The sequence below is a fragment of the Poecilia reticulata genome, chromosome 16 (genome assembly GCF_904066995.2).
Source record: "Poecilia reticulata chromosome 16, P_reticulata-male-v2, whole genome shotgun sequence".
NCBI lineage: Eukaryota > Metazoa > Chordata > Actinopteri > Cyprinodontiformes > Poeciliidae > Poecilia > Poecilia reticulata.
The window spans coordinates 15,507,150-15,533,671 of NC_088845.1; the positions used below are offsets into that span (position 1 = coordinate 15,507,150).

The 26,522-nt window shown below is 38.4% G+C and overlaps 2 protein-coding genes across 5 annotated transcripts; both read left to right on the top strand.

The window, feature by feature from the left end:
* The first annotated feature begins 1,772 nt into the window (after positions 1-1,772).
* Positions 1,773-16,320, top strand: ca14 (carbonic anhydrase XIV). 4 transcript variants are annotated; one of them, XM_017309755.2, is made up of 14 exons: positions 1,774-1,878; positions 2,846-3,090; positions 3,348-3,371; positions 7,939-8,118; positions 8,339-8,484; positions 9,544-9,639; positions 9,748-9,814; positions 10,150-10,307; positions 11,197-11,323; positions 12,073-12,096; positions 12,202-12,286; positions 12,448-12,489; positions 14,485-14,538; positions 15,425-16,320. In XM_017309755.2, the coding sequence occupies exons 2-14, from the start codon at positions 3,003-3,005 to the stop codon at positions 15,543-15,545; spliced, it is 1,212 nt and encodes a 403-aa protein (XP_017165244.1). In that variant the 5' UTR covers positions 1,774-1,878; positions 2,846-3,002; the 3' UTR covers positions 15,546-16,320. The 4 variants fall into 4 exon arrangements, with proteins under 4 accessions (XP_017165245.1, XP_017165244.1, XP_017165246.1 ...); XM_017309756.2 differs by lacking the exon at positions 12,448-12,489 and having other exon boundaries at positions 1,773-1,878; XM_017309758.2 differs by lacking the exon at positions 15,425-16,320 and having other exon boundaries at positions 1,775-1,878; positions 12,448-12,481.
* A 595-nt stretch (positions 16,321-16,915) lies between these two features.
* LOC103478735 (ribonuclease pancreatic-like) lies at positions 16,916-18,499 on the top strand. The gene is made up of 2 exons (XM_008432747.3): positions 16,916-17,068; positions 17,304-18,499. The coding sequence occupies exon 2, from the start codon at positions 17,306-17,308 to the stop codon at positions 17,882-17,884; it is 579 nt and encodes a 192-aa protein (XP_008430969.1). The 5' UTR covers positions 16,916-17,068; positions 17,304-17,305; the 3' UTR covers positions 17,885-18,499.
* Positions 18,500-26,522: the final 8,023 nt, after the last annotated feature.

A 26,522-nucleotide genomic window follows, 5' to 3' on the forward strand; every position in this document is an offset into this window, starting at 1 on the left:
TATTATTAGTTTTGGGACATATTTCCCCCATCAATTTCTCTGTCACATGTAAAGGGCTCCTCCTAGTGTTCATATTTAATAAGCAGTTTGAAGAAAAGGTTGAAATTTTTAAGTAATTCAAGAAAAAAAACCCCGGTGTGAATCTAAAGCATAACAGAAAAAAAAACATTCTCAAAGCAGGATTATGAACCCCTCCCCCCACACCCACCCCAGCCACCCCCTAAAATAACACCCAGAGTGATGCAACTGTATGTAATTCTGACGAAATTAAAGCTCAATTTATCTTTGACTATTTTACAAGCTCCCAATTTATTTTTATTTTTATTTTTCACACTGGCCCCTGGTACCATTTGTTTGTACATTAATGTTCGCAAGGTTTTATAACACAAATTTGCAAAAAAAGAAAAATAAAAAAATCACTTGGATAAATTGTTTGTAATCAAATTCATATGCAGCAGTTGTTATATGACAATCACAAATCAGACATAAAATAAATATTAAAAAAAATAAGCTACTAATTTTTATTATGTAAAGAATGATTTCTTTTCAGGAATGATACCAACAAACAAAATATATGCAGTGTTGAAAATGGGATTCTCGTACTGATGAAGGACGGACAGCACCAGGCGGTTGCTGGGGTTTAGATTTCATTATAGCTCCACCTAGTGGTTTGAATAGTTATCAACTTAGAGTGGATGCAAAGCGTCTGTAAACACCAACCGGGCAATTTATCCATCCATCCATTTTCTTACACCCTTGTCCCTCAGTGGGGTCGGGAGGGATGCTGGTGCCCATCTTCAGCTAACGTTCCGGGCGAGAGGCGGGGTCACCCTGGACAGGTCGCCAGTCTGTCGCAGTGCAACACAGAGACACACAGGACAAACAACCATGCACACACACACTCACACCTAGGGGCAATTTAGACAGACCAATTAACCTGACAGTCATGTTTTTGGAATGTGGGAGGAAGCCGGAGTACCCGGAGAAAACCCACACATGCACAGGGAGAACATGCAAACTCCATGCAGAAAGATCGGGGCTGGGAATCGAACCCAGAACCTTCTTGCTGCAAGGCAGCAGCTCTACCAACTGCACCACTGTGCAGCCCCAGGGCAATTCAAACACATTAATATTATTTTAAACCATATTTTTTTTCTTTTGATAATTAACTGATAATACTGTTTTGTTTAATAACCTAACCCTGTAAACTTTGTCACAACTTTCCCCCAACCCTGACCTCTTCATGTTGCTGTGTTCACCAATCAACCCCTGCCTTCTCAATAACCAGAAAGAAAAAAAATCTTTATTTGTATTACAGCAATAAAAACTTTTTAATAACTGGTAATCAACTTTTCGCATGCTTCCACTGGTATTTTGATAGTTTGTCTTTTGATTTTCAATCTCTATATTTGAAAAACCTCCTTCCCATCACCCTAATCTCCACAGATTCTTTATCAGATTCAAGTCAAGGCTCTGGTTTAGCCACTCCAAAACATTAATTGGCAAAATTAGAAGGTCATCTTAAACTTAATCACTGGTGTAAATAATTTCCATCTTAATTAGCTTTACCTGACAGGTTGTCAATACTCCTGCAGTGATCACATTTTTAGAGAAGGATAGGAGACCTATAGCATTCAGAAAGTTTGAAGGGACTGTTGGGGTCAAGGTTACAAAACAAAGCAAGAGTCGAAAACTGTAGAACGAGAATAATGAGGAGCTTGGATTAGTAGATATGCTGCAACTGGTAAGAACATGGATGATCCTTTAGTTTGTAAAGGAGACAGGAGAGTTGAATCACAGCTGCTGATAATGAGCATAATCAGTGCAGAATAAGTGAAACCCCAGATACTGCATGGATACGGCACAGGGCATTACAATGTATGTATATTATGTACTAAATCATTTGTTTATTCCAGATATTGTTTAGTGATCCAGGTTATGGGTTACTCTCTCTCTGACCAACTCCTTGGTAGCTTAAATGTTAGGCATTTTTGGCAATATTTGGATTAAAAACAATCCATTATGCATTATGTTTCACCACTGGATTGGTCTTTAGTTCACCAATGAATAGGTGGGGGGAAATACTCCATATTTGTTTATTTTTAACCCAGCAGCTATTAGAGTGTGATGGATTTAGAAAACAGCCCATTAATTCAACTTCTTCAATTCACTATTATTGCCTGTGACATGGCTGAAATTGTACCAAATCCACAACACAATTTTCATTGACTGATTTAACTGTAAGCAAAACACTTAAATATAAGAAAAGAAAGTACACACTATTAAAAACAGAGATTTTCCATGTTCATCCAAATGGACTGGTGCTTAGAAATTTACAGAAGTCCATCACCTTAAAGAAATTTTAACTAAATTATTTGCAAGACTCTGCAAAACCAGCCTGCATGTTGAGGAGGTAATTAAGCAATTAGATTTAGGTGTGTTGAACCAGGGATGGATGGAAAAGTTGCAGGTCAGGTATCTTATGAGACCTTAAAGTTTAAAGGTTTTAAACCAGCTTCATCTCAGTTTATTAAAGGGTGAAATATGTAGCGTATTCTCATATAAATTTAGGTTTTAGTTAATGTAGCACTTTTTGAAGACCAGGTCATATCGTACTTAAACCATATAAAGAAATGTGTACTTTCTTTTTTAAAAATAACATCACCTCTTAATTTTCAGTTTTCTTTTCAATCATGCTTCAAATATTTTATATATTTCTTTATGTGTGAAATTGCTGTAAAAAAATACTCTGGTTCTCATCTGGTCTGTCCCTGATTTGCACCCATGTCCAACAAGCAGCCATCTTTTCCTTCTGACCATTTCTCTCTATCCGTGTCAAACTAAGGGCCTTCTCTGGAGCCACGCATGCCGGACCGGATTCAGCATGTTAAACAGAGCTGTAGCAGGTGGTATTATTGGACCCGGTCCCCCCATCTCCCCCCACCTCCATCTCTCCCTCTCTTGCTCCTCATCTCCCAGTAAGCCCTTATTCATTTCTGCGTATGGGCAGGAGGGTGAACATGGACTCGTTGGGTCTTTTTGTCCTGCTAATACCTACGTTTTCCCACTGGACAGCTGCTTCTTCTGCTGGTAAGATGTTAGATGTTCATTAACATGAAAATAGGCCTTGTGTGATAATTTATTGTCTGTGTTTGGGGTTAGGCAGGCAGAGCGTGAGCTTTAGCGGAGGAGTAATCATTCCAGAGTGAATTTGTACGGATTTTGAGAACTGCTGACCACTCTCTTTGAGCGTCAACAACTTTTCTTTTAGGACTGCAGGGTGAAAGGTGAAATTTGAGTTTGATTTTCAAGTCTTTCACAGGATGCCTTTCTTGTTTTCCTTTTAGATGAAATCAGCTGGAGCTATTCTGGTAAGTTCATGCTTCATAATATTCTTTGAATACCTAAACGTCAGTCAAATGCATAGCAGGCTCTTTTTTTTAATCACAATAGATCCAAATGAGAACAAACAAGATTGTTGGTTGGTATGTGGATATAATTATTAGTCAAACTTTTAATTTCCATGCTAGTGGCTGGACAAATCCTGAAAAAAAAAGTACTTTTACAACAGTTTTCCTATACCTAGTGAGCAAAGAGACGTTTTTATTTTTGCTTAAAAGTTCAAAAAATTACAAAACGATGTTCCCCAACTACTGGACGCTCTCATAACTTTGGCTGAATTTGTGCTTTTGCCCTCGTGTTTCACTCCCTCCGTTTTCCTCTCTTTCCCTCTCTGTATTAGTTACAGTTGAACAGGCTGGCATGAGAACAGCAATCACACAGGGTGTAGGAAAGGGGGCCGGAGGGTGATGGAGAGGAGCAAAGCAGGAAGAAAGACTGAGGGAAGAAGGCAGGTGCTTGAGGATGAGCGTGTTGCACTGAGATGGGACGGGTTTGAGAGAAAAGCATACCGAATCGTGCAGCTTATTGTTGCAGCGCACAATAACCTGTGTGTTTATTGTGCTGTCGACGCACACTGGCTGCCTATGAGCCGCACAATGAGAGTGTGGGAATGAAAGGGGTGCACAGCTGACCACCCTCTGCATGTATTCAGGGGAGCAACACTAACGCGTCGTTCTTGCAGTAATTTTTCAGAGACTGCTTTGTATTTCCACATGACTGTTAAAGACTTTATAAGGATACATGGATGTGCAAAGACACACGTTTTGTGATTTACTTAATTAGCTTTCTGTAATCCAAGCCATTCACTGCAGCCGAATAAGAGACAGAGAATTGTGTCTGTATTATTCTCCCAAAATGCATTGCTGTTGTCACACCAAGAAATTAATTACATGCTTCGTCGTTTGTGTGCGTTGGTTTCATGGCTGCGCTCAGGACGGGAGCAGCGTTCTTGGTGAGATGGTTAAACGGCTGTAATTGCTTCAGAATATCTGGCCTCTGGTGGTTACTATGGTGAAGATGAGTAGCGACGCGGGGCAGAGTTTCAGGGATGTGGGCGAACATGTGATGTGTGTGAGATCCCCATCTTCCTCACATTGAGCACGTCTACGTGCAGACAGGAGGCCCTCGGCCCCTGAAAATATTTTGTGCGGACCCCAATTGCAATTCAAGTATGGCGCAAAATGTTTTTGTAGGTGGATACTATTTGTATTTAAGGGTTATCTAGCTTGCATTAAAATATAAAACCTTAGGCACAACAGTGTTTCTGTTGGGATGTGGATTTCTGTGTGAGTTTTTGGTTAATTTAGTCTCGTCTCTGAGTCTCTTGCCCTTCATTGTTCCCATCTGTCTCTCCTTCCCCTGATTGTCTCCTCTTTCATTTAAACTCACCTGTATCTGTTTTTCGCCATCGGATATTTGTCTTTGCCGTCATCCGTCATGCCGTCTTGTCAAGTTTTCCAGTTGCTACCAGTGTTTGACCTGTGCTGCTGGACTTTTGCAGTTACTTGAGATATTCATTAAATAATCTAACTCGGTTGCTGCTTCTGCCTCTCTGCGTTTGGGCCCACACCACAACTACCACAGTTGACAGTTTTTCTTTTATCAGCCAAGTTTGCTAATTTTTTTTTTTCTCTTTTAATTTTATTACATTTTTAGGACCACAAATATCCATTTACTCCTAAATAAATACATTTAACAAAAATAAACACACTTGGACACTTATACGTAAAGTGTTTACTTAAAATTGAGAATAGACTAAAAGAAATATTCAGACCAACAAAATAAGATTTGAACAAAAAAAAAGTTTTGTAAAGATGGAGTAAGAATAAATGCATTTTTATGTTTTCATGTCAGCCTTTGAGCACCCCTTCTTTAGCCAATCAAACATAACCCATCATTTACAATAAAACTGCATATATGTGAATAAAAACAAAGGCATTCATATATTTAAAACATTAACCTTTATGAACTTTGGGGGATTTGATGTGATGGAACGTAACATTGAGGAGTGGAAGGAAATTATAAATTATTTTCAAAATCTTTAAAAATGATCTGGAAAAAATGTCATTTTGTGTTTACCACACACTCTTTACACACTTGTTACAGCCTCTGTTGGAGAACATTGGTGAACAAACGGCATCACGAGGACCAAAGATCAGATCAGACAGGTTGGGGAGAACGTACACAATGTTCAGTCTACGGATGTGCCCAAAAAACGGACTTGAAGCTGTGAAAGTTGACTCTATGAATCCAAATCTCTGCACACTGTTCACAGTTTTATTTGTAAAGCAGTTTGAAAGCCGTATCATTTTTTTCCCCTTGCACTTTAATATGATACACTTGTTCTCACATAAAATCCCAATAAAATAAACTGAAGGTTGTAATTTTAAGTCAAAGCCATAAACATATTCTTTTCAAAACACTGCCTTTGGGTTTATGTGAATGAAAAATGTGAGTAGCATTCCTTGTTTTCCAAAGCATTTCTCCCTTTGCAAATTGAATTCAGGTTCTTCGTCTCGCATGTCACATCCTCTTTCTTTCTTTCTTCGCGCCGCTTCAGAAGAAGGCCTGTCCTTTTCCTCTGATTAAACTCAGTGAGACCATCCTCTCGTTTTCTTGCCACTTCTGTTGCTCAACTCAAAAGCATTCTGTTGAAAAGTGGTTTTTATTCACTGAATGAATGAGGTGTCTCTACGACATTTGGCATAAGTAAAATCTAATTAAGTCAACCCATTTCTTCAGTGCATAGAAATAACCTTAAGTGAAATACAATACAAGCTAAAAAAAACCTTATTTTTAAATAAGCAAAAAACTTAAATATTTAAACATCAAATGAAGCTGAGATATAATTAATTGAGGCTAAAAAAATCTATTAAATCAAAACAAAGGATGATGAGAGAAAAGGGGTTTGAGGAGATATATAAAATTGGGAATACTGAAGGTTAATTTCATTTGAAAATGTAGAAACAATTTCAGTTAATTTAAAAGAATAAATGACGTTTAAAACAACATGCCTTCTTGTTAGTCGTATATGTTGTACTAATAAAACACAGGACTACGTCTTCTATATATGGCAACTTTATTTGCTCCCATGCTGCATGTATGTTTTGTGATTGTTCTCTCTGGAGCAGCTTAGCCGTACAGATGACCACAGTCACGTTTCTGAGCTTCTGCTTCTTCTTTACGCTACTTCTGCTAATAACAGAGATTTCAGTAGCAGATTCTCTAAACTTCTGCGCCTGAACAAAAATAACTACCCAAAATGTTTTAACAATAACATTGCATAGCTAAATAAAATTTAAGTAAATTAGTGTTTTATTCATAACTTAAAAAAAATGGAAATAAGCTAAATTAAATATTTCCAGGTGCAACATGTATAGATAAAAGCAGAAAAATCTGACTTTGATGCAAAATATGTTCAACTTTATGTAAGGGTCAGTGTTTCATCCATCATTTGTTTCAAGAGGCTGCAAAACGCCACAGCTCAATTTTTAACTGGCACTCAGATTTGAACACATTCCCCCTTTTTCAGCTTTACCTTAGTGGCTGCACGTTTCTTAGGATTCATTTTGAAGTTGTTTTTTAAAAATCCTATCACATCTCTCTGAGCTATTGCGGCCTTATGCATCTACTGTTCTTGACCGTCGGCTGATGAGCTGCTCCTCCCTGTTCCTCGGACTGAGTGTAAACTTGGATCATGTTGTTGAATGATTTGATCTCAGCTATTAGACAGAACTGTCTGCTTTTAAATCTCTTTACGCTGGCCATTTCAGGTCATTTTTATATTAGGTGTTTTTTGTTGATTTACAATTGTCATGTTTTATTTTTAGGGCGATTACATCTGACTTGTACTTGTACGTTATGCATTTCCATATTTAGTTTTGAACTTATCTACTTACAGCACTTTGGCCCTGTGATTTACAAATTGTCACATAAGAAAATACGGGATCCTTTCACATCAGCAGGCACAGCTTTGTTATTGTCAGTTAAAGATTTGTGGAAAGAGGAGCCAAACATACCTTTCTGTGTTGAAGCAAAGAAAAACTTTTCTTAAATACTAGTAGAGCAACAAGGCTGTCAATAGTCAAAATTGTATTAATGCATCAAGACTCACGTGCATATGCACAATGAAGTAAAGCATTTTTTCAGTCTAGCAACTCTAACTAAATTTTTTTCTTCTTCAGCTCAGTTTGCATTTCTATCTACTGAATTCTAGAATGAGAGACTTAAAAAAAATATATATACATTTTTTAAATTCTTCCCTCAAAGTCAGAAGAGTGGACACAATGATTACGGTACACTAAGTTGACTAAATTGAAGTGGCACTTAAACGTGTCTTGCATCTTTGACTGTGTGCATGTCTTTTGAAAAGGATGCAGCTTACTCCCATGAGGCCATGAATGTAAATAGAAAATAGTAGAATAACTGTCCTGCATGGCCGGAGGCCGATCAATGGAGGCTTTTCACTGCGTAGCTCAGCACCAGTGAACTGTGTGATTGGGTGACATCACCGTTTCTGTCTTTTCTCTGCTAAAGGTATTGCTGGTCAATCTGAGTGGTCAGAGTATTTCCCCGACTGTGGCGGTTCTTCCCAGTCACCTGTGGATGTGATAACCACCCAGACTAAATATGACACCAGTCTGGTGCCGGTGACGCCGCTAGGCTACAGTCAGCACGGCAACCAGCCCTTTTCGATGCACAATAACGGACACACGGGTAACTATGACGGCAAGCTCATTTGGTCCCATTAAGAGCTTCTGTTGTGCATTTCAGCTGTTCTGTTTACCCTGCACTCAGACGTAACCTGGAAGCACAGTTTTACTGCCAATTGAGACATCGGGCAACATTTCAAGAAATGCCACGTCTGCTTTTAGAAAAACAAAATCTGTAAGTGATCCCAGTCCTTGCTGGCTCAATAGATTTTTCTCCTCTGCAGTGATTGTTGAGCTGCCAGAGTGGATGGGACTTGGGGGGCTACCGTGGTTCTTCACAGCCGTTCAGCTGCACCTTCACTGGGGGAATGGAGGCCCAGGTCGAGGGGGCAGTGAACACACGATCAATGGGAGGAGTTCAGACGCAGAAGTAAGTTTAAACATTGTCATCCTGTATTAGCTGGAGAAAGTTATAGCACTGCAATAGAAAAATAACCTATGTTGCACAAACTACATTAAACATGTTGCTTCTTTATTCTAATACTTCATAAAATTACAATCCACAATCACAATGACGGTCACAGATTTTATTTTTTGTATATTAACAGTTACCTGATCACCAAGGCTTTTTGAAGACCCTTAATGAACTTTAAAGCACCCAGTTTTAACAATGCATGATCAGGATTATTGCCCAGTATAAAAAAACAAACTGGGTCATCTGAAAAATGTCAATTTGTTGAGATGTTCAGGAACAGTAAGAATGCCGACGGGCTCAAGCAGCTGAAGTATGGAAAAAAAAAATGAAGGAAAATTAATTTAAAATTTTCCTTATTTGCTAAATGAATTGTTTTAAAGCAGGAGCATTGAGTAAAATAGACCTCTTTGAGTTTTACATAATGTTATAATGCTATTCCCTCATCAAATGCATACCTGGATTGTTTCCTTAATTCTTTCATGAAATCTCCCATGGCAACCATACAGCTGTGCAAAAAGCACATCTGGGAGATCAAGGACCAAGATTCCCCCTCAGAGCTGCGGTGTCTGAGCTTCTGCCTCAAAGAAGAAGCCCTCCCCTTTGACTCCTCCACTCGGCTCCTTCAGACTAGCCAGCAGCAATTAGCAAACCCCAGATAGAATTGTGCATCTGCTAAAATGTTGCTAAAGGATTAATAAAGTAGCAATGTTGTGATGACTTCCTGAAGGCAGTTTTTAAAGAGACAGAGGCACATTTTCAAGGTGTTAAGTTACAAAGTCACATATATTTCTATAAAAACTGAAGGTAGCATTTGATTGTGCTATAAAATGGCACTATGTGCCTAGAAAATACATAGTACTGCCCCTTTAACATGTCTTTTTGGATTGGATTCAATACTCTCTTTCAGTTTCTTCCTCTTTCTCTCTATTAAATCTTCCTCTTAAAGATATAGAGAGCAAGAGGACAGTTTCTTATTTTTCTCTTTTAAACTGAGCATGTTCCTGTTCTCTCCAGCTCCATGTGGTCCACTACAACGCTGAACTTTACCCCAACATGTCCGCAGCCATGACGCAGAGAGATGGCCTGGCTGTTTTAGGAATTCTCATTGAGGTATGGAAACCACACATAACTTCATTGCCAGCTTTGAAACGCCATAATTGTCATACACACTAGCATCAGAGTGTTTGAGCATCTCGAGTCTGAGTTTTTGTTTACCAGACAGGTGAAGAGACGAATCCAGGATTCAATAACATCCTCAACTACATGAGCCGAATCAGACATGCCGGTAGGTCTCCATGTTGGATTTCAAGCTATATCATGACTTGGGTTGAATTTTTTCTATTTTTTTGTATTATCTCAGTATTTAGTATTTTTCACTCGTGTGTGTGTGTGTGTGTTTGCGTGTGTGTGTGTGTGTGTGTGTGTGTGTGTGTGTGTGTGTGTGTGTGTGTGTGTGTGTGTGTGTGTGTATATATATATCCCCGAATCAAGCTTAAAATAATCCATCAAAGTCAGTGTTGTTATGAATGAGTGGAACTAAATGACCACAATATGCTCTAAACCATATTTGAACATTTACAGATCTGCATTTGTGTATTGTCGTCTCTAATTTCCGGTCAGACCAGAGAGCGTTCATCCCAGCCTTTGACGTCCAGTCCTTACTCCCCCAAGATCTGGGACGCTACTATCGATACAACGGCTCCCTGACCACCCCGCCCTGCTACCAGAGTGTCATCTGGACCGTGTTTCATGAAAGGGTTCAGATCTCAAAAGCCCAGGTCTGGCTGACAATGAGAAACACAAAATCAGCAAGCGTCTCTTACTCCCATATTTAACCGGGCAAAGTAAATCTAATTTTTGCTGATGTGAAGCATTTATCTTCACTGTCATTATTTAAAATGTAAATAAAAAGTTACTTTTTAATTTTCCCACATTTTCTTCTGCTACAACCTTTTTATTTTGATTTTATGTGATGGAGCAACATGGAATAAGAAATAAATGTGAGTGGAAAGGATTTTTATATTTTATAAACAGTTTAAAATCTAATAAAAAGGTATTTGCATACTTGACCTGTTTTAAGTCAGGACTTTGTAGAACCACCTTTCACACAAGTCCAGCTGGACTCCTCTTTTGGTAAAGTGTCCACATGCTGTTTACTCCTTCTGAAGGCAGTATGTTTTTTAATCCATCATAAGGAGGAGAACTGACTGAAAGCAGACATCAAGGATAATTTTTAGTGGAAATAAAAAGTGATTCACTTCAGCCTAAAGTCACTCTGAGGCATTTTTCAAGACTGTCAGAATAGTGAATTGAGCATTAACGTTGCTTCTTATGCATTGTTTCATTGCAGACCTGAGAGTTAAAGGGTACGATGAATCTGATACCCATGGTTGCAAAATGTTCGTGTTTTATACAGTTTTTTTTGTTAGCCTGATTCATTTGTTTCTCAAATGTATTCTTTAGTTTGAAACATAATTGAGAGTTTTCTCTTTTTATTGTTACATTTAAGCTAGTTTTCTAGAAGTGATTTTAAAGTTTCTTCGCATCATTTCTCTATTGAAAGTTTGCATCATTTCTCAAATGGGTAGGCTTTCTTTTCTTTTTAAGGGGAATTTATGCATGTAAATAAGTCCATATAATTCCAATCTTTCCTTCTTTTCACTCCAGCTCCTGAAGATGGAGATGATGCTTTACTCCAGTAAAATCCAGGAAGTTGACAGGATGCTGCTGCAGGACAACTTCCGGATAACGCAGCCGCTCAACCACAGGGTCATCTTCGCCTCCTTTTCTGCAGGTTAGACAGAAAAAACAACAATGACACCAAGACATTATCTATATTGGAGAAAGGAAATCTATTTATTTGCATGTGAAGTACTTCTTTGTGCTTGGAGATCTTTAATCTAATTGATATGTATATTTTAGAAAATTTTAGCAGGGAAAAGTCCACCTTCAACTCGACATAACCTCAGTAGTTGCTCCTCATTCACACTCACCAGCCATTCTTAATGCATAACAACATAATAAGTCAGTGAATAGGCATTTAGACCAAACTGCAACTAGTAAAGCGTGCAAAAAGTGAACACAGGAGCAGGGAGGGAATGCAGGAAAATTATTAATTACCAGTAACTTTGAGAGCAATAAGTGTAATGTGGATGTGAAGAATGAAAGAAATGCTGCGGAAGGACTGGAGAAGTGATGAGAGATCCGTTTGTGTAGGATCTGATTGAAAACGAGGATTTGGAGGAAGCAAACAGTGACTCCATTGTTATCACAGCAGTCTGACAAAAGGGGAGAGGAAAAGGAGAGAGAGGTGGAGACAGAGTGGTGTACAAAGACAAAGCAGAATGAATTTATGTAAAGTGCTCTTTGTGGTGAGTGACTGAACTGGAAGACTTGTGAGATCCGTGCAGATTTCTAAAGGCAGCCTGAGATCTTCAGACACCTGAGCATCAGTTTCTGCAACAGTAAATGAAACGTTCAACCATGACGAAGTTTAACCCTAAGTATGCATACATTTTTTTAATGAGGTGCTTTGTTCTTTAGAATCGGGGAGGGAGCTCTCATCTGGTAAGACCACAAGTTATTATAGTGCATGTATTTGGGAAAAGATAAAGAAGCAGATTAGATTTTTGTTTTTTTGAGATTCACGATTCTGTTGCGTTGCCTCTGCAGGTGAGGTCACAGCCATCGTGATAGGAGTGATGTGTGGCTGTGTGGGTGTGGCGGTGATCATTCGCTTCATCGTGAAGACGATACGGTAAACTGTCCTTCTCATTTTACTTCTTCCAATAGCTTGTTTTCCAATCCGGTCCTTCAGAGAGCTGCTGCCGATGCCGGTTGCCTGTGTTGCTGTTGATTTGATGTGATACTGTGTGCAGGAGTTCAGCTTGTATATTCACTCTCTCTTTCTCTTGACAGATTTTTTAAACTCCTTCACCTTGAAACAGTCGTGGTAAACAGGTGGCTTACCTGATTATAACACTGACACAGATACCACTGATACTTTAGTTATTTGTTTGTTGAATGCAGATGTCCTTAAACGCAGCTCAGGGATAAATTATCATAAATTATCAAATAAAAGTGGAGAAGATCATTACCACAGAAAAACCCTCTTTCATTTGAAAACTCAAATGGAGTGAAATAACCCAAAGAAAAATATATGTTTTCATTCATGAAATGTTTTGCTGACAGTTAAATACCAATATAAAAAACCCAGAATGCTTTTTTTTTATTTATTAAATTGTGTGGCTATTGTATGGCCACACAATGGGGAAAAAGGCAAACGCTTTTGGCCAATTTTCTTTTTTTTTCTGTCACAAAATAACGTTAAAATTTTGAGGGAAAAAGTTGCAAAATTACAAACGGTTTTATTCACCAACTATGTCCACACAAAAAAGAATGTGACTTTGGTTTCCATCTGCATTCAATAAAGGCATTTATTATATAAATAAAAGAAAGGGAAATAAAGTTTTAGAAACAGTTTGGTTTATTAAAGTGTGAATAATATCCTGAAGAAAATCCTGCGCTGCTGTGCTTTTTTCCCCAGCCTACATAAAACATAAAGGTCGTTTATATGTTGAGAGAAAGAAAGTCTTTGTTCTTTAATCCTATTCTAAAGTATAAAGTTAGAATCTCATTTAAACAACGCATGGCTGTCACAAGTCTTTGCGGCAGTGTTGGTTTAGTTCAATCCTGATACTTTAATTTCAACATTTCGACCTGACTTGGTGATCTGAATACTTCAACATAGCTGAACAGGCCCCGATCTCTTAAGGAAAACATTTACACCAAACGCTTCCATATAAAGTGTTGTCAGGTCTGTTAAAGAAACTCAAAAATGTATTTAATCCTCTTTGTTTCTCTGAAAATCTGAAAGCAATTTTGACATCAGTGTGGGGATAATCTGCTCTCCTAACATCATGCATGTTCCTGACTCCTCTGTTCTTGCTTGTTTGCACACACTAGACGTAAATGTAAAATCTCTTCTTTAACCCGATGCTTATTTAGAGCCTTTCTGTTGCTTTGATCAGCAGTTTTCATGCAATGATCAGCTTCATCAAAAGATATGAAGTAGTTTTGGTGCTGTGGCAAAAGAGAAAAGATGTTCAGTGAGGTGTGAAATGGGATTTTACTTTTATCGTCAAACTAAACTGTTTTGTTTTGCAGACACACAAATTAAAAGCCTTTGAAGTTTTTTGGCACTCTGCTTTCAGAGGTCATCATCATCAGGGGATGAATTGGGAAAATGAATGTAGACGGAAGATTTTATAAAGTAAAGTCATATTAACATGAATCGGATCAAAGTGAGGCCTGGACTCTAGTTACACTTCTGGTATAAATGCCTCTTTATCAATCAACCCGGTTCTGCCAGCAATGCTCTTATTGTTGCATTAAACTGCAGACAAATGCATTGCACTTCTAAAATCCAGTGTTTTTTCTCTTATTGTTGCTACTTTAGATCTTTAAGAGTTTGAGCTAGAGTGCCTTTATGTACGAACTGTGCCACCCACATGTTACTTCTTAGGCCTTTGCCCTGGAGGTTTTAATGCTGCAGCTGATCAGTGTACTGATGCGAAACATAAAACATCCCATAAACACTTATGTATGATTTTCATCGTTTCACATATCTGTTGTTGTAATATTTGTTGATGTAACTCGCTGCATTCACTCTGCCAATCCTTTAACATGTAAAACCATATGTATTTTTCTGGTTGCATTGCCATCAGGAGCCCTTAGGCGAGGCCAGGCATCATGCTTAAAGGGCTGCTGACTTTCACAATCTCAGTCAGCTGTGTGCACTTGTTTTAAAACATAATCTCCTGCCCATATGAGTAATGAGAGCAGGAGTGAGGTTTTAAAATATCTGAACACAGTCTCTTTGACACCTTCAATCCAAGATTTCTTCTTTGTTTTTTTTTTTTCTTCTTGTGATTCTGTCTTTTGATCTTGCGACAGCTCTACTTCTAGCTGGGACGTCCTGCACAATAACCGGCCTGCTCCAATGCCAAGGTTATTTCTCAGGATTTGTGACCTATGACCTAATGTCCCGAGCACTTCTTTGTTGTACACACCTACCCAGTCACTTAACCTCACAGTTTAGAGCAAAACGCCTCCTAATGTTGTCTTAAAGAAATTCCACACACAAACTAACCTCCGTTTGTTTACATATAAACAAACTGATGTATATATCAGCTAACATTAGTGCTGCGGCACTCCTTACAGGTAGCCACACAAATGCAGCAGTTTAAAACTCCCAGATGGAACATTTGTAATTTGATGTTGTAATGAACATTATAAACTAAACTTTTAGTATTCTGTTAAAGTCGCACTACTTTTTAAATCTAAAATAAGCGGGTATAGACAATAGGTGGAGTCATTACAGCATTTCCATAACAAATACAACTCTGATATTAGTCCGAACAACCGACAGCCCAACTTTTCCACCCTCAATCTGCTGCAAAAATGACTCGGATATATGAGATTTCTTTTGCTTCAAGGATTTGATTTATAAAAAGTGCAAAACAACCCATATGTTTATACCAATCCGCTTGTACATAGAAACAAAGCCAGTGATTACTTCCCATTATATATAGATGCTAATAAAGTATATTATTTATAAACGGTTCTAATTGTTACACTATTTTTAAAAATGAAAACCACAATTACTGAGTGTGTATTTATGTTAAGACATCCCTTGGTCTGTAAAGCCACTTATATTGGTCTTACTACTAATATTCCCTCTCCGTTCTCCCCTCCACCGCTTGTAAATATGGACCTCTTATGGACAATATAAGAACTACACTAACAAACGAAACAAACAAACCCCCAGACAGGTTTTCTGCAAGTGGGATAACTTTAATAACTACTACTTCTTTTTTTTCCTCAACTGTTTCAGAACAAAGGAGACCGAGAAATCACAGGAGAAAAACACAGACCTGGTTCTAACGATAACCTCAAAAGCTGAAAGGAATGAAAGGAAAGAAGAGTTGTCACCTTCGCCTCAGACCGAGCCATAGCTTTACATCTCACGTCAGTATGTTCTGTCTTTTTTCTCATCAGAGGTGATTTTATGGATCTGTGTCCTAGGGAAAAGCAACTATATTTTATCTGAATCGATCACACAGAGAGAGAGAGAGAGAGAGAGAGAGAGAGAGAGAGAGAGAGAGAGAGAGAGAGAGAGAGAGAGAGAGAGAGAGAGAGAGAGAGAGAGAGAGAGAGAGAGAGAGAGAGAGAGAGAGAGAGAGAGAGAGAGAGAGAGAGAGAGAGAGAGAGAGAGAGAGAGAGAGAGAGATTGTGTGATAAAGGCATTTTTCGCTCAGTTTTCAGCTATGAAATTATATTCTACCCAAAACCAAGTAAAGCAACTGATGCTGGTTTAATATTCAGGTGTGTTTCATGCGTGTGTATACTTGAGATGAGGAATGCACATAAAATGTTTTTTTCTTTTTCTTAGTTTTAATGTCATTTCTGTCACAATATTTCAAGCACTCTGCACTAATACTGTGTAAGCTTTTTACAGCTAAACTCTTCAGAGGAAATTTAAAAGATAAATGATAAAACAGACTGATGTAAAAACATGACAGGTGACATGTATATACAGATGCTGTACAAACATTTCAGATCGGATTTTAATTTTGCACATTTTGTTGTAAATGGAAGTTATATTTATGTACATGCCTTTACTGTGTTGAAGAGAGAAATATAAAAGCTGCATGTCATCTGCACATATCTGTTTATTGTTGTGTCTAACCTGTCTGCCTGAGCACTGCATTAAAACACTTGAATGCTGAACGCGGTTTCAATTATTTCTTTTAAATATCAGAACTGTGAGATGGAGGAGTTTGGAGAAAAATATTCGGTACAGAGGAATGATAGTGGAAGGAGATGGAACTGCCAGGAAGAAGAGGAAGAACTCAGAGAAGATTCATGGATAAATTCACAAGTTTTCCAATACTAAGCCAAGCAGAACGTAATGGGACGTCTCATCTTTATTGAAGATGCTTTACCTTGGCTTCTTATGAAAAGACCTCAAAGCCTTGGGCACAATTCTCAGATGCCTAACGGCGCCAGAGTTATCTCTTTATTGTTCTGTGAATAGAAAATATATGTCGTTTTTATAAAGTTGCAGCAAGATGTAATATTAAGCACACCTTAGATTCAAACGAGATGAATAGATTAAGGAAACATAGTGGCTATTTACAGATTAAGGAAAGCATTATTTATCTTCAGAATACAAAATTAAAAAATTGAATTTAATATACGTAAAGTAATGTTGCTGCAGACTCATGTACAGTAGGTGGCTGTATGCACCTTAAAGTTGCTTGCGATCTACCATAATGGTAATAATAATCCAGTCGCAAAGCTTGGATTTCTGCTCCAACAGCGCCTCGTGTGGTCAGAGGTGTGTGGTGCACAGGCCCCTCCTGCTTCACACCGGAAGTGAGATGTGGAAGCGCAACTGAATGACAGAGGGACGTCCAAACATCTGCAGATTTAGATTTATTTTGATCAGAGGGCATTTTTCTGAGGCCAGAACCAGGTAGGGAAGTTCTCCCAGCTGTTCCCCACATCCGCCTTTTGCTTTCGTGTTTAAAAAAGGGAGCAAAGACGCAGAGCTTCGGCTTTGCGAGACTTTGCCCACTGTTTACGTGTCATGCATGCAGTCTGAGGTTGTTTTTTTTTTTAGCAAAAGAAAAAGACAACAAACGTAGAGCTACTTTATTTTTTTCCCTTCCACATTCTTCCTAAACTCGTAACTGAATTCTTCCCCGCAGGAATGGCGGCCTACACATTGTGTCTCTGTATTGCTGCCAGTCTCCTTTTAACTCAGCCAACATCTGCCAAAAACGATGCTCCCTGTCTGCCCGGAAAGTGGAACAATGCCGCCCAAACCTTCATCAAGCGCCATCTTCCCAAAGGGACTCCGACTTCTCTGGACCAGAACCAGTGGGAGAAGTTCATCAAGTCTCTGGGAGGCTGTGACAGACCCACGCAGTCGTTCCTCCACCCAGATGAGCTGGAGAAGGTGAAATCTGTGTGCTCCAGCAGAGGAGGGAAGGTGCTGAAAGATAACCTGTGCATCAGTAAGCAGCCATTTAGTTTTGTGACGGTGAGGAGCATCCAGGGAACCTGTGGGATCAAGAGCGTCACGCAGGAAAACAAACACCTGATCCTGGCCTGCGAGGTTTTGGAGAACCAGTGTGTCCCAGTTCACTTTGAGGGAAACTTCAGGGATCAAAAGCCCAGCAACAACGCCAGAGACTGCCAGGACCCTGAGACCAGAGGCCAGGCTCCCACCTTTAAAGTGACGCCTCTCTGGTTGTTTGCTTTTATGCTCATTTTCTATGCATTCTGACTTTTTCGAAGGACATTTTCAGGAACTAGATAAGACTTGAGATTTTTTATCAGAGGATAATTTTACTTTCGGTTGTGGTTTTTGATTTTGAAACAGTATTGCATCGTAATCGCGTAAGCCAAATATATTTCTTTCAATTTTACCAATAGCTTCCTCAGGTATCTGCATGTGTTTTCAGTCCAGTTTTGAGCTTGTTTTTCTATAATCGTTTATTGCCATGATGTTCCAAGTTATATCAGCTATTTCAGTAATAAAAGGCTAATTTTAGTTTTTGCGGGCCCAAAATTTCTTGTTTTCTTTTAAGCAAAAGAAACAATAAATTTCAGGGTGCAAAACCTGTTTATTATACCAATATCAGGATTTTAAAATATATCAGAATCATGTCAGTCAAATGTATTTTCAAAACATTTCAATCTTATTTAATTTTAACATTTCATTTGAGACTATAGGCCGTGTTTGCATGTGTTTTCAGTCAGTTGGCTTTAAGTGTTGCACAATTTATGTTCTTTTTGAGTAAAAATAGATACAGTTTTGATATGAAGTGGATTTAAATTGGAATGACCTCAGGACATTATAAAAATGCACACAGACTGTTTAATAAAAGTGTTTTATTGACTCTGTGAAATATTTTTTTCATCTATGAAACCTATATTACTTCAAAATAAGAAATGATCAAGAAACAACCTGACTAGAGTTTTGTGGACAAAAAAAATGAATCTATAAATCGGTCTAAAAAGCCACCAAATAGAAGACGAATGTCTTTTATTGTCCAAATGTTTTGGATGCATGCATATTCAAAGTAACTTAAAAAAGGATAAGTATATGGTAAATTTACAACACATGAAAAATAAAGTTGCGTGGAAATTTAAAATATCGTACTTGAATTAAAAGTGATGTGAAACTGGTCATGAGAGTATCAGAGTTTCCAATTTTCTGTTTTCGATGTGGAAAAACATGGCGTGTTCATTCTGGTTCTGGTTTTATTTCAGTTCTTCAAATTTCTTTGTAAATGAAACACAAGCACTTCTGCTCTGGGTAATATCTCCGAGAGAGAGGCATCAGGGAAACGTAGACTGTGATTTCAAAGCAGATAAAAAAAACAACTCATTTTTGGATATACAAATAAAACCAGATTTACATTAAATGTTTAAAATGACAGCTTTTTCTGCTGCTTGCTATTAATTCAGTCTAAAATGCTCCTGTTTCAGATTAATTTTAGAAATTATTTTAAGTTGCTTAAATGTTGGAACAAAGAAAATTGTTACTTCCTAAAAATAGAATAAAACAAAACAGAAAAACAATAGATGTTTGCATTGACTAAGATCAAATTTACTTGGGAAAAATGATGATGAGGCTTTAAAAGCTTCTGATTCACGTTTAGTTAAATGAAGACACATTTCAGGGCTGTCGCATTAACACATGATGTGATTAATCTAAAAATTTCTGACTTAATATTACGAAATGCAAATTAATCAGACGAGCAAATTTTACTCTGAAAAAAACACCACAATGAATTTTTTTGTAAAACCAAAGTGGTATGTACTTATTGTACCGATGAATCATCGTAGAATCATCGTTACGACTGGTTAATAATTACCATGTCTAAATTATGTTTGAAATAAAATGACTTCTTTTAAACCATCCTGCAAATCTGCGATGTTTGCGAGAATAAAGTATTTTCTTTAACATTTTTAGGATATCGAGCATTTTTATATTTCAAGCTCGGAAAGTTAAGCATGGTAATTAATCCCGTTTATTCTTGGATACAGTTTCCTGAAAGTGTATCCAGGAAACTGTATCTATTTGTAGTAAGAAAATGTAGTAAGACATTTTCTTACTACAAATAGTAAGAAAATGTCCATCCATCATAAGGTGATGTGTTCTGCTTCTCAGGTAAAGATTTTGACTGAAGCTAGTAAGAAAGTCTCTTTTTCAGTCTACATGATTTAAGGTAGAGAAGTCTCAAGAGAGCAAAAGAACAAGCAAGCGATAGTTTTTGGATATAAAGTTGGAGAAAAGAGTTTATAAGGGAAACAACACACATTTGTTCAGCACCTGTAACCCATCCAATCAATGCTAGAATGATTGGCATATTTAAGTAAAAACATTTTAATTTCTATTGGAAAATTGACCACAGACATTACAACGCTCATTTTCAACCAAAAAAGTGCGTTTTGTAATTTTTCAGTAGTGTAAATATTTGGTGAAAAACCTTTTTCAGCATGTCACCACTTGGTGTCGCTGTGAATCGACTGTTGTTGAGAGCTACACGGTGATGCTAAATTTAAACTTGTGGGACGTAATTTAGAAGATAGTTACAATAATTGTCCAAATCTAAGGCGTCTATAAATGGACGCATGAATCCAAGAAACAGCCCCTTCTCATAATTGCAGACTCTTTATGAAATCCTTCTTTACCTGAAATATTTGTATCTTGTAAAAAGCCAATTCACATTTCCCCCCCTCACATTAAAGTTGTGTGGACTTCCTATGGCTTTGAGAAAACTCAGAGGAAAATAAGACTGAACCCAGGACTGAACGAGGAAGTTGTTTTATTTAGCATCTTAAATATAAAGGAAATAATTGAAGTGTTGTAAGGCGTACATAGTAATATGGACCATGGTTTATTTGAAGTCCTATGATTATTAGCTTTGCAACTGTAAAAATGGGAAAGCTGACTCCCAGTCCTCTACCATTAAGGGAAAGATTTACTGTTTGAATGGATTCTCTGTACAGCTGGTTCTCTTGGAGACACAAACACAAACATTTTCTCCTGAACGACCTTTCAGGTGTTCTGACTTCACCCGTCCCTGCAGGTATGTGGGTGGGCATCAAGTCACGCACAGCTTGAGTTCACCACGCAGCAATACATCCAAAGAACAAAAGTTTTAATAGTCAAAGTGGGCAAATGAAACCTTACATGCCCGGACATGTCCTTTAATTGGGGTCAAAAAGTTCACGTCTGACACTGGAAACGGGGCAAAACCTTTTTATCACCACTAGGTGGCAGGAGAGAAATTTGGATTTGACAAATCCCAGAAGCAAACCTGAACATAGAATAGAATAGAATAGAATAGAATAGAATAGAATAGAATAGAATAGAATAGAAATAACCTTTATTGTCCGACAGTGGGGAAATGAATAATAATAATAATAATAATTTGAAATGCCTTGCTGCTGAAATGTGCTATACAAATAAAATTTGATTGATTGATTGATTGATAATAATTAACAATGATGCCATTTAAAACAAAATACGGTGGAAAAAAATGGAAACATGCATATTTAACAATTTTTACATGTTAAAAGTTGTTGTTACACTTTTATAGGAAACAAAATGAGGTTCTAACATTGAATTTGCTGTCTCGACAAATATTAGGGATGTTTTTTGTGACGACGGTGATTTGTGTAAATTAAATTGTACTAAGAACAAATGGAAGTGAGAGGATTACTATATAGCTTTTAAGTTTTACAGCATTAACCTGAGATGTAGTCTGAAGAACTGAACACAAATTTGTAGAAGTGTTGTCATCCATCCAGAGAAATAGAGAGAGTAATACAATTTTCCTCTAAGGCTTTTTTAAAATGTAATTTGATCATAAACTTCATGCTTTTTCATCATTCTATTAAAGAACATGTATTATTTTTGTCTTTGTAGAAATCAGATATTTTTCTTGACTCAATTCCAAAAAATGCAAATAAAATGGTGGTTCTTATACAAATACAAATGCCTGTGAATATGTATAAAAGTTCAGGGTCATGCAGAAACGCGCTGGATCGAGGGCAAAATGGCTTTATTGCGTCAAAGTCGCTGACCCCAGTTCGGTCCATGTGCTTAAAATTTCCTGCTCGACAATGAAATGAGGAAGGAAGGTGAATTTCTTTTCATTTCTTACTAGACGCTGTAAATTATCTGTTAGGACTTCAGTTTCACCACAAAGAGGCCAAAGAGGCGAAGTCATAAGATCATGTAGAAATCACAGGATCACTTAAACTTAATGCTGTTTCTTTCGGTTTTAGCCTTGAGGTGCAAAAGTGCAACACGAGGAAGGAGAAAGGAAATAAATGCAACTCAGATCTCCAAAAGCAAATTGCCAAGTGACACTTGAGACTTTCAGGTCGACATCTAGCAACAATGACCAGAGGCTGACCTCCAGCTAGTCCAGGCCTTCAACTCTGGTATTTCCTCATTAATGACATCACCACGGGGTCATGCATGCACATCCATGCATATACTGTATCCATGCCTTTTAGTGTGATGCCCACATGCACCGAGCAGACTGCTGACACAATTGTAGCAGAGGAAAAAGCAAAAGCACGCAACAATCGTTGACTCGGGTCGAGGAGGAAAGGCTGCCGGAGAATAAAAGAATGAGCGCCGAGTGAGGGGCGGCATGAGGGCGGAGGGGGCGGCGAGGAAGGGGTGAGGGGTGCGGGGGGGGGGGACAACTTGGAAACGGCTGCGCTTTATTGAACTTGTTGGGGTTTGTAGGGCAAAGCAAAAACATAAAACTGGGTGAAAAGTATGGGAACCAGCTCTTGTTTTCCTTCTCAACGTTAACATCCACTTCACCTCACTGTACTTCACCCAACCTTCCCCACGAACACCCCTATCTCTGGCACTTCCTCTCTTTACTGTCTGACCTCCTTTTGTCTCCCCTCAGTTCCTCCGTCCTGTTGTCCTTCGCCTTCCTGTCCAGCAATTCAGCATCATTCAGGCCCATTCAGTGCGGTTTTACAGTGCTGCGGTCAAGCAGCACCTCAAAAGGGGCCCGTGAACTCATTAAGTCTGTAGGTGGCACTGAGGAGGGGGAAAAAAAAAATAGCTAAAAAGAAGTGGTCAAGACTGAAGATTACCAGATTAAAACCCACAACTTTACCTCCACTCATTTCAAAATGAAATTCGACGTTGGCTGTCCTGTTGTTGAGATCCGCTCATGTGAAAAGAACATGATAATTAGAGCCACAAAGACACGAGGGGGGAGGGGAAGATGGATTTTAGGAGCAGGGCGGGAGGGGAGGGTGAGGACTCTGCTGGACAAAAGGAATAGACTGTGAGTAATACAGACGTCTGGGTGCAACTGCACAGGCATCTAGGACTTTGGTCTGATGAACGCGCAGAGACTCAGCTTGAGTCACACACACACACACACACACACACACACACACACACACACACACACACACACACACACACACACACACACACACACACACACACACACACTCACTCACTGCAGCTTTAGATGCAAAAGAAAAAATCCTTCTAAGGACATTATGATGTGTGTGGGCAGGTTATTAGGTCATTCTTTCAACCTCCTACTTCCTTTAGGATTTTTTTTTTTTTGTCCAAATAGAAAATTATTTTGTTATTGCTCACACAAGTGTGGTCTTGATCTGGTAGGCGAGCGCAGAAGCGTAGGAGACAACCATTCACAGTCACTTAAATACTCTTTATTCTTCCTTCTGACTGAGTTTGAACTTCAGCAAGTTGTCTTCAGTACATCTAGCTGCCATGTTTGACATGTTTAATGATCTCAGGTGAAATGAATCCAGTTCCAAATGTTTCTGAACACTTGCAAACTCCTTTCCGTCAATTTGTGGATGGTATTATTTTATACACTTTGTAATCTGATTCCAGTTTCAGTGGAGGGAGCTAAAGATGAGGGTGATGGTCAGAGGCCTACCAACCTCAAAGGTCATCATCAAATGGAAATGTTCAGTATGCCGTGTTTATCAAGACGTAAACTAAAACACTTAAAAGCTGAGAACTTCTTTTGCATTGTTTTATTATCTTATGAAAATCGTCCATCTCATTTCCTTTCAGAAACAAACCTCATTACATAAATATATATACACACATATTTAGAATTAATCAATCAATACGCCAGCAGCATGAATAATATTTACCTCCCCCACATTTATTAACTCTGCAGGTTAAGATGTAGAAAGATCTTAAACAGTGAACTTTTAAGTTTTACTTGAAGCCATGTGTCCCGTCTCGTAAAAAGTAACATTTTAGTTGCTGTTTTCATTTCTAGGAGCAGCTTAGAGTGTTACATATCATATTTACACCCAGCGAAGGAGAAAGTTGCTCCACAATGTGGTCAAACTTGAAAGCAAAGCATAAATCTAAAAAATGTTTTTTAAAAGTTTTAATAATTGAGGCACTGGTGATTACGTAAAAATTAACTCCCCAAAATGTGGATTTAAAAAAAATGAATGTAGTAACATTTTAGTTATACAATAAAATACTTTTTATTACATGTTTACCAATAAGAGTGTAAAGTGCTGAATGTGGTGCATTGATTTGTTGACAAAACTGACCTTTGCTTACTTGTACATCTCACACACACAGACACACATAGAAAAAAGACATAGATAGACAGGAGACATTTTACTTCCAGGCTGCATTTTCTCTCTCTCTCTCTCTCTCTCTCTCTCTCTCAGCTCTTATCTCCTCTTCTCTGCTCTTTAACCTTCCACATTCTCTGCCTCCTATTTCCAAGTTAAATGCTGCCATCCTTAGCACCCTAATCAAATCCATGTGGTTTGCTGGGTCGGCATGCCAGCAGTGAAACGGTGCTGCGCGCACACACTTTTGGCTGCAAATGAATGCGCGTGTGCATGTGTATGTCACCCAGACTGTTTGTTGTGCAACTGTTGTGAAAGTCAAACAGAGCAGTGGTTCACAGATGTCTTGGTTTTTCACCCCTGGAAAAGGAAAAACGAAAAAAAATGCTTTTCTGCTTCTGAGGCTGTTATTTCTGGAGGTGGGAGGAGGTTCGCTTGTCATGTTTTATTTTTTTTTTGTGCCATCAAAAGCAAAGATCTCAGAAAGTATCATGAATGTTTCGTCAGCTACTCGGGTCTCTCAATGATCATCCAGCCCCTCCACTTCGTCTGACACTGAGGTAAATCAAACGACAAACCCTCGTTAATTCATAAAGGCTTTTACGAGCATGCATTTATAATTCCTGTCTGGTAGCTTCTTTATTGGAAAAACTGCATGTAAAAATCCCTTCCAGTCAGGAGTTGGTGCTTTGGAAGGCCAGGGTCAAGTTCACATCTGGGATCACTCACGATACCGGGGTGAGAACTTCTACCGGAGGTCAGCTAGACGATAAAGTGGAGAATGACACTGAAGTGTGACTTTACAGCAGGCAAAGCACTTCTACGTTCACACGGACAAACTGCAGCTTGTGCAGACGTATTGCCCGTTTTACCGAAAGGACAGTTCAAACACAAATTTTACAAGGCCTCAGCTAGCATAGGAGGTCACCATCATTAGGGCACAGACTGTTCCTTGTTTGCTTCACGGTCCAGATCAGAGCTCTTTGGCACCATAAGTAGCCTGGACGTCCTGCAGATACAGTTCAAACCTGAGTCATTTGAATGAGGGAAGGAAATAGGAAACAATAAGCAGCACAGCAGGAAGGGAGAGCAGAGATATGGAGCGGGTCGTTCTGGTGACAGTGTTGATATGAGGCTCAGGCTGATTTGAATAGAAATCCATAAATCCACTGAGGAAGAGAAAGACCAGATCCCGGCAAGACTCAAATCTGAAAATGAATCTGTCACATTTTAACGAACAGATTATCTGTCAGGTTTTGTGATGTCCACAAAAACGTTTTATGTGTCCGGCTGACAGAAAGGCCTGTACACGTGTACATAAATGTGAGGTTGAAAGAAAAGAATGCAACTTTTTAATTTTTTTATTTTTACAAATTAAAAACAGAAAAGCATACCATGCACACCCCCTGAATCATTACTTTGTACCACCTATCACTAGGATTTGTCCACGTTTGAGCCTCCATAGAAAAGGACTGCTGAATGGTTCCAGATGAAAAATAGACACAACATATAAAATGCTCCTCCCACTTGAAAATTCTTTGTTTTTTGGCTATCACATACAAATTTAATATGCACCAAAGTATGTAGTCATAAAGTGACAAAATGTGTATAGGTGCAAGACATCTTTTTAAACCAAGTGTATTTTTATCTATGAAATACCAAAAAGGCCGTGGATATTTCCTGGAGTCCAGAGATCAGACGGATTGTAAAATCGTATCCGAACACAGAACCAGACGGGTTTACGTTATTTTGTTCTGAAAAGGTTAAAAACCACAAACTTATAAGTTTCTAAAGCTAAACTTTTATTATCTAACTTGATAACAGAACGGAACACATAGTAAAATCTGACTTTCTCCGAAACCTTTTCAAGTCAATACATTTCAACTTCTCACATAACCCAGAACCTTTTCTAAACAGATTAAAAATAAGCCTATCCAGTTTTGTGGCAACTCTGCCGAACATCAGATCAGTAACTGCCTTCACTTAAAGTCTTATTCGCAGACAGATCCTGTCACCAAGCTGAATATCAGCCAGTTCTAATGTTAGCCAACATATCTGCTTCTTCGGTATTTTTCCTAACCCTGCAAGTGTTTCTGCCTTTGACTGTGCCTGGTTGGTGATATTAGCAGTAGACTTTGTCTTATTTCCATGGGGCAAAGCCATCCTGTCAGTTTCAGCGATGACAGGTGATGATATCAGTTGCAAAAGATAATCTCAGTGTGAGAAAGAACACTGTAGCAGACAAAGAAGCACAGAGAGATAATAATAGTGGAAACACGGGGAAA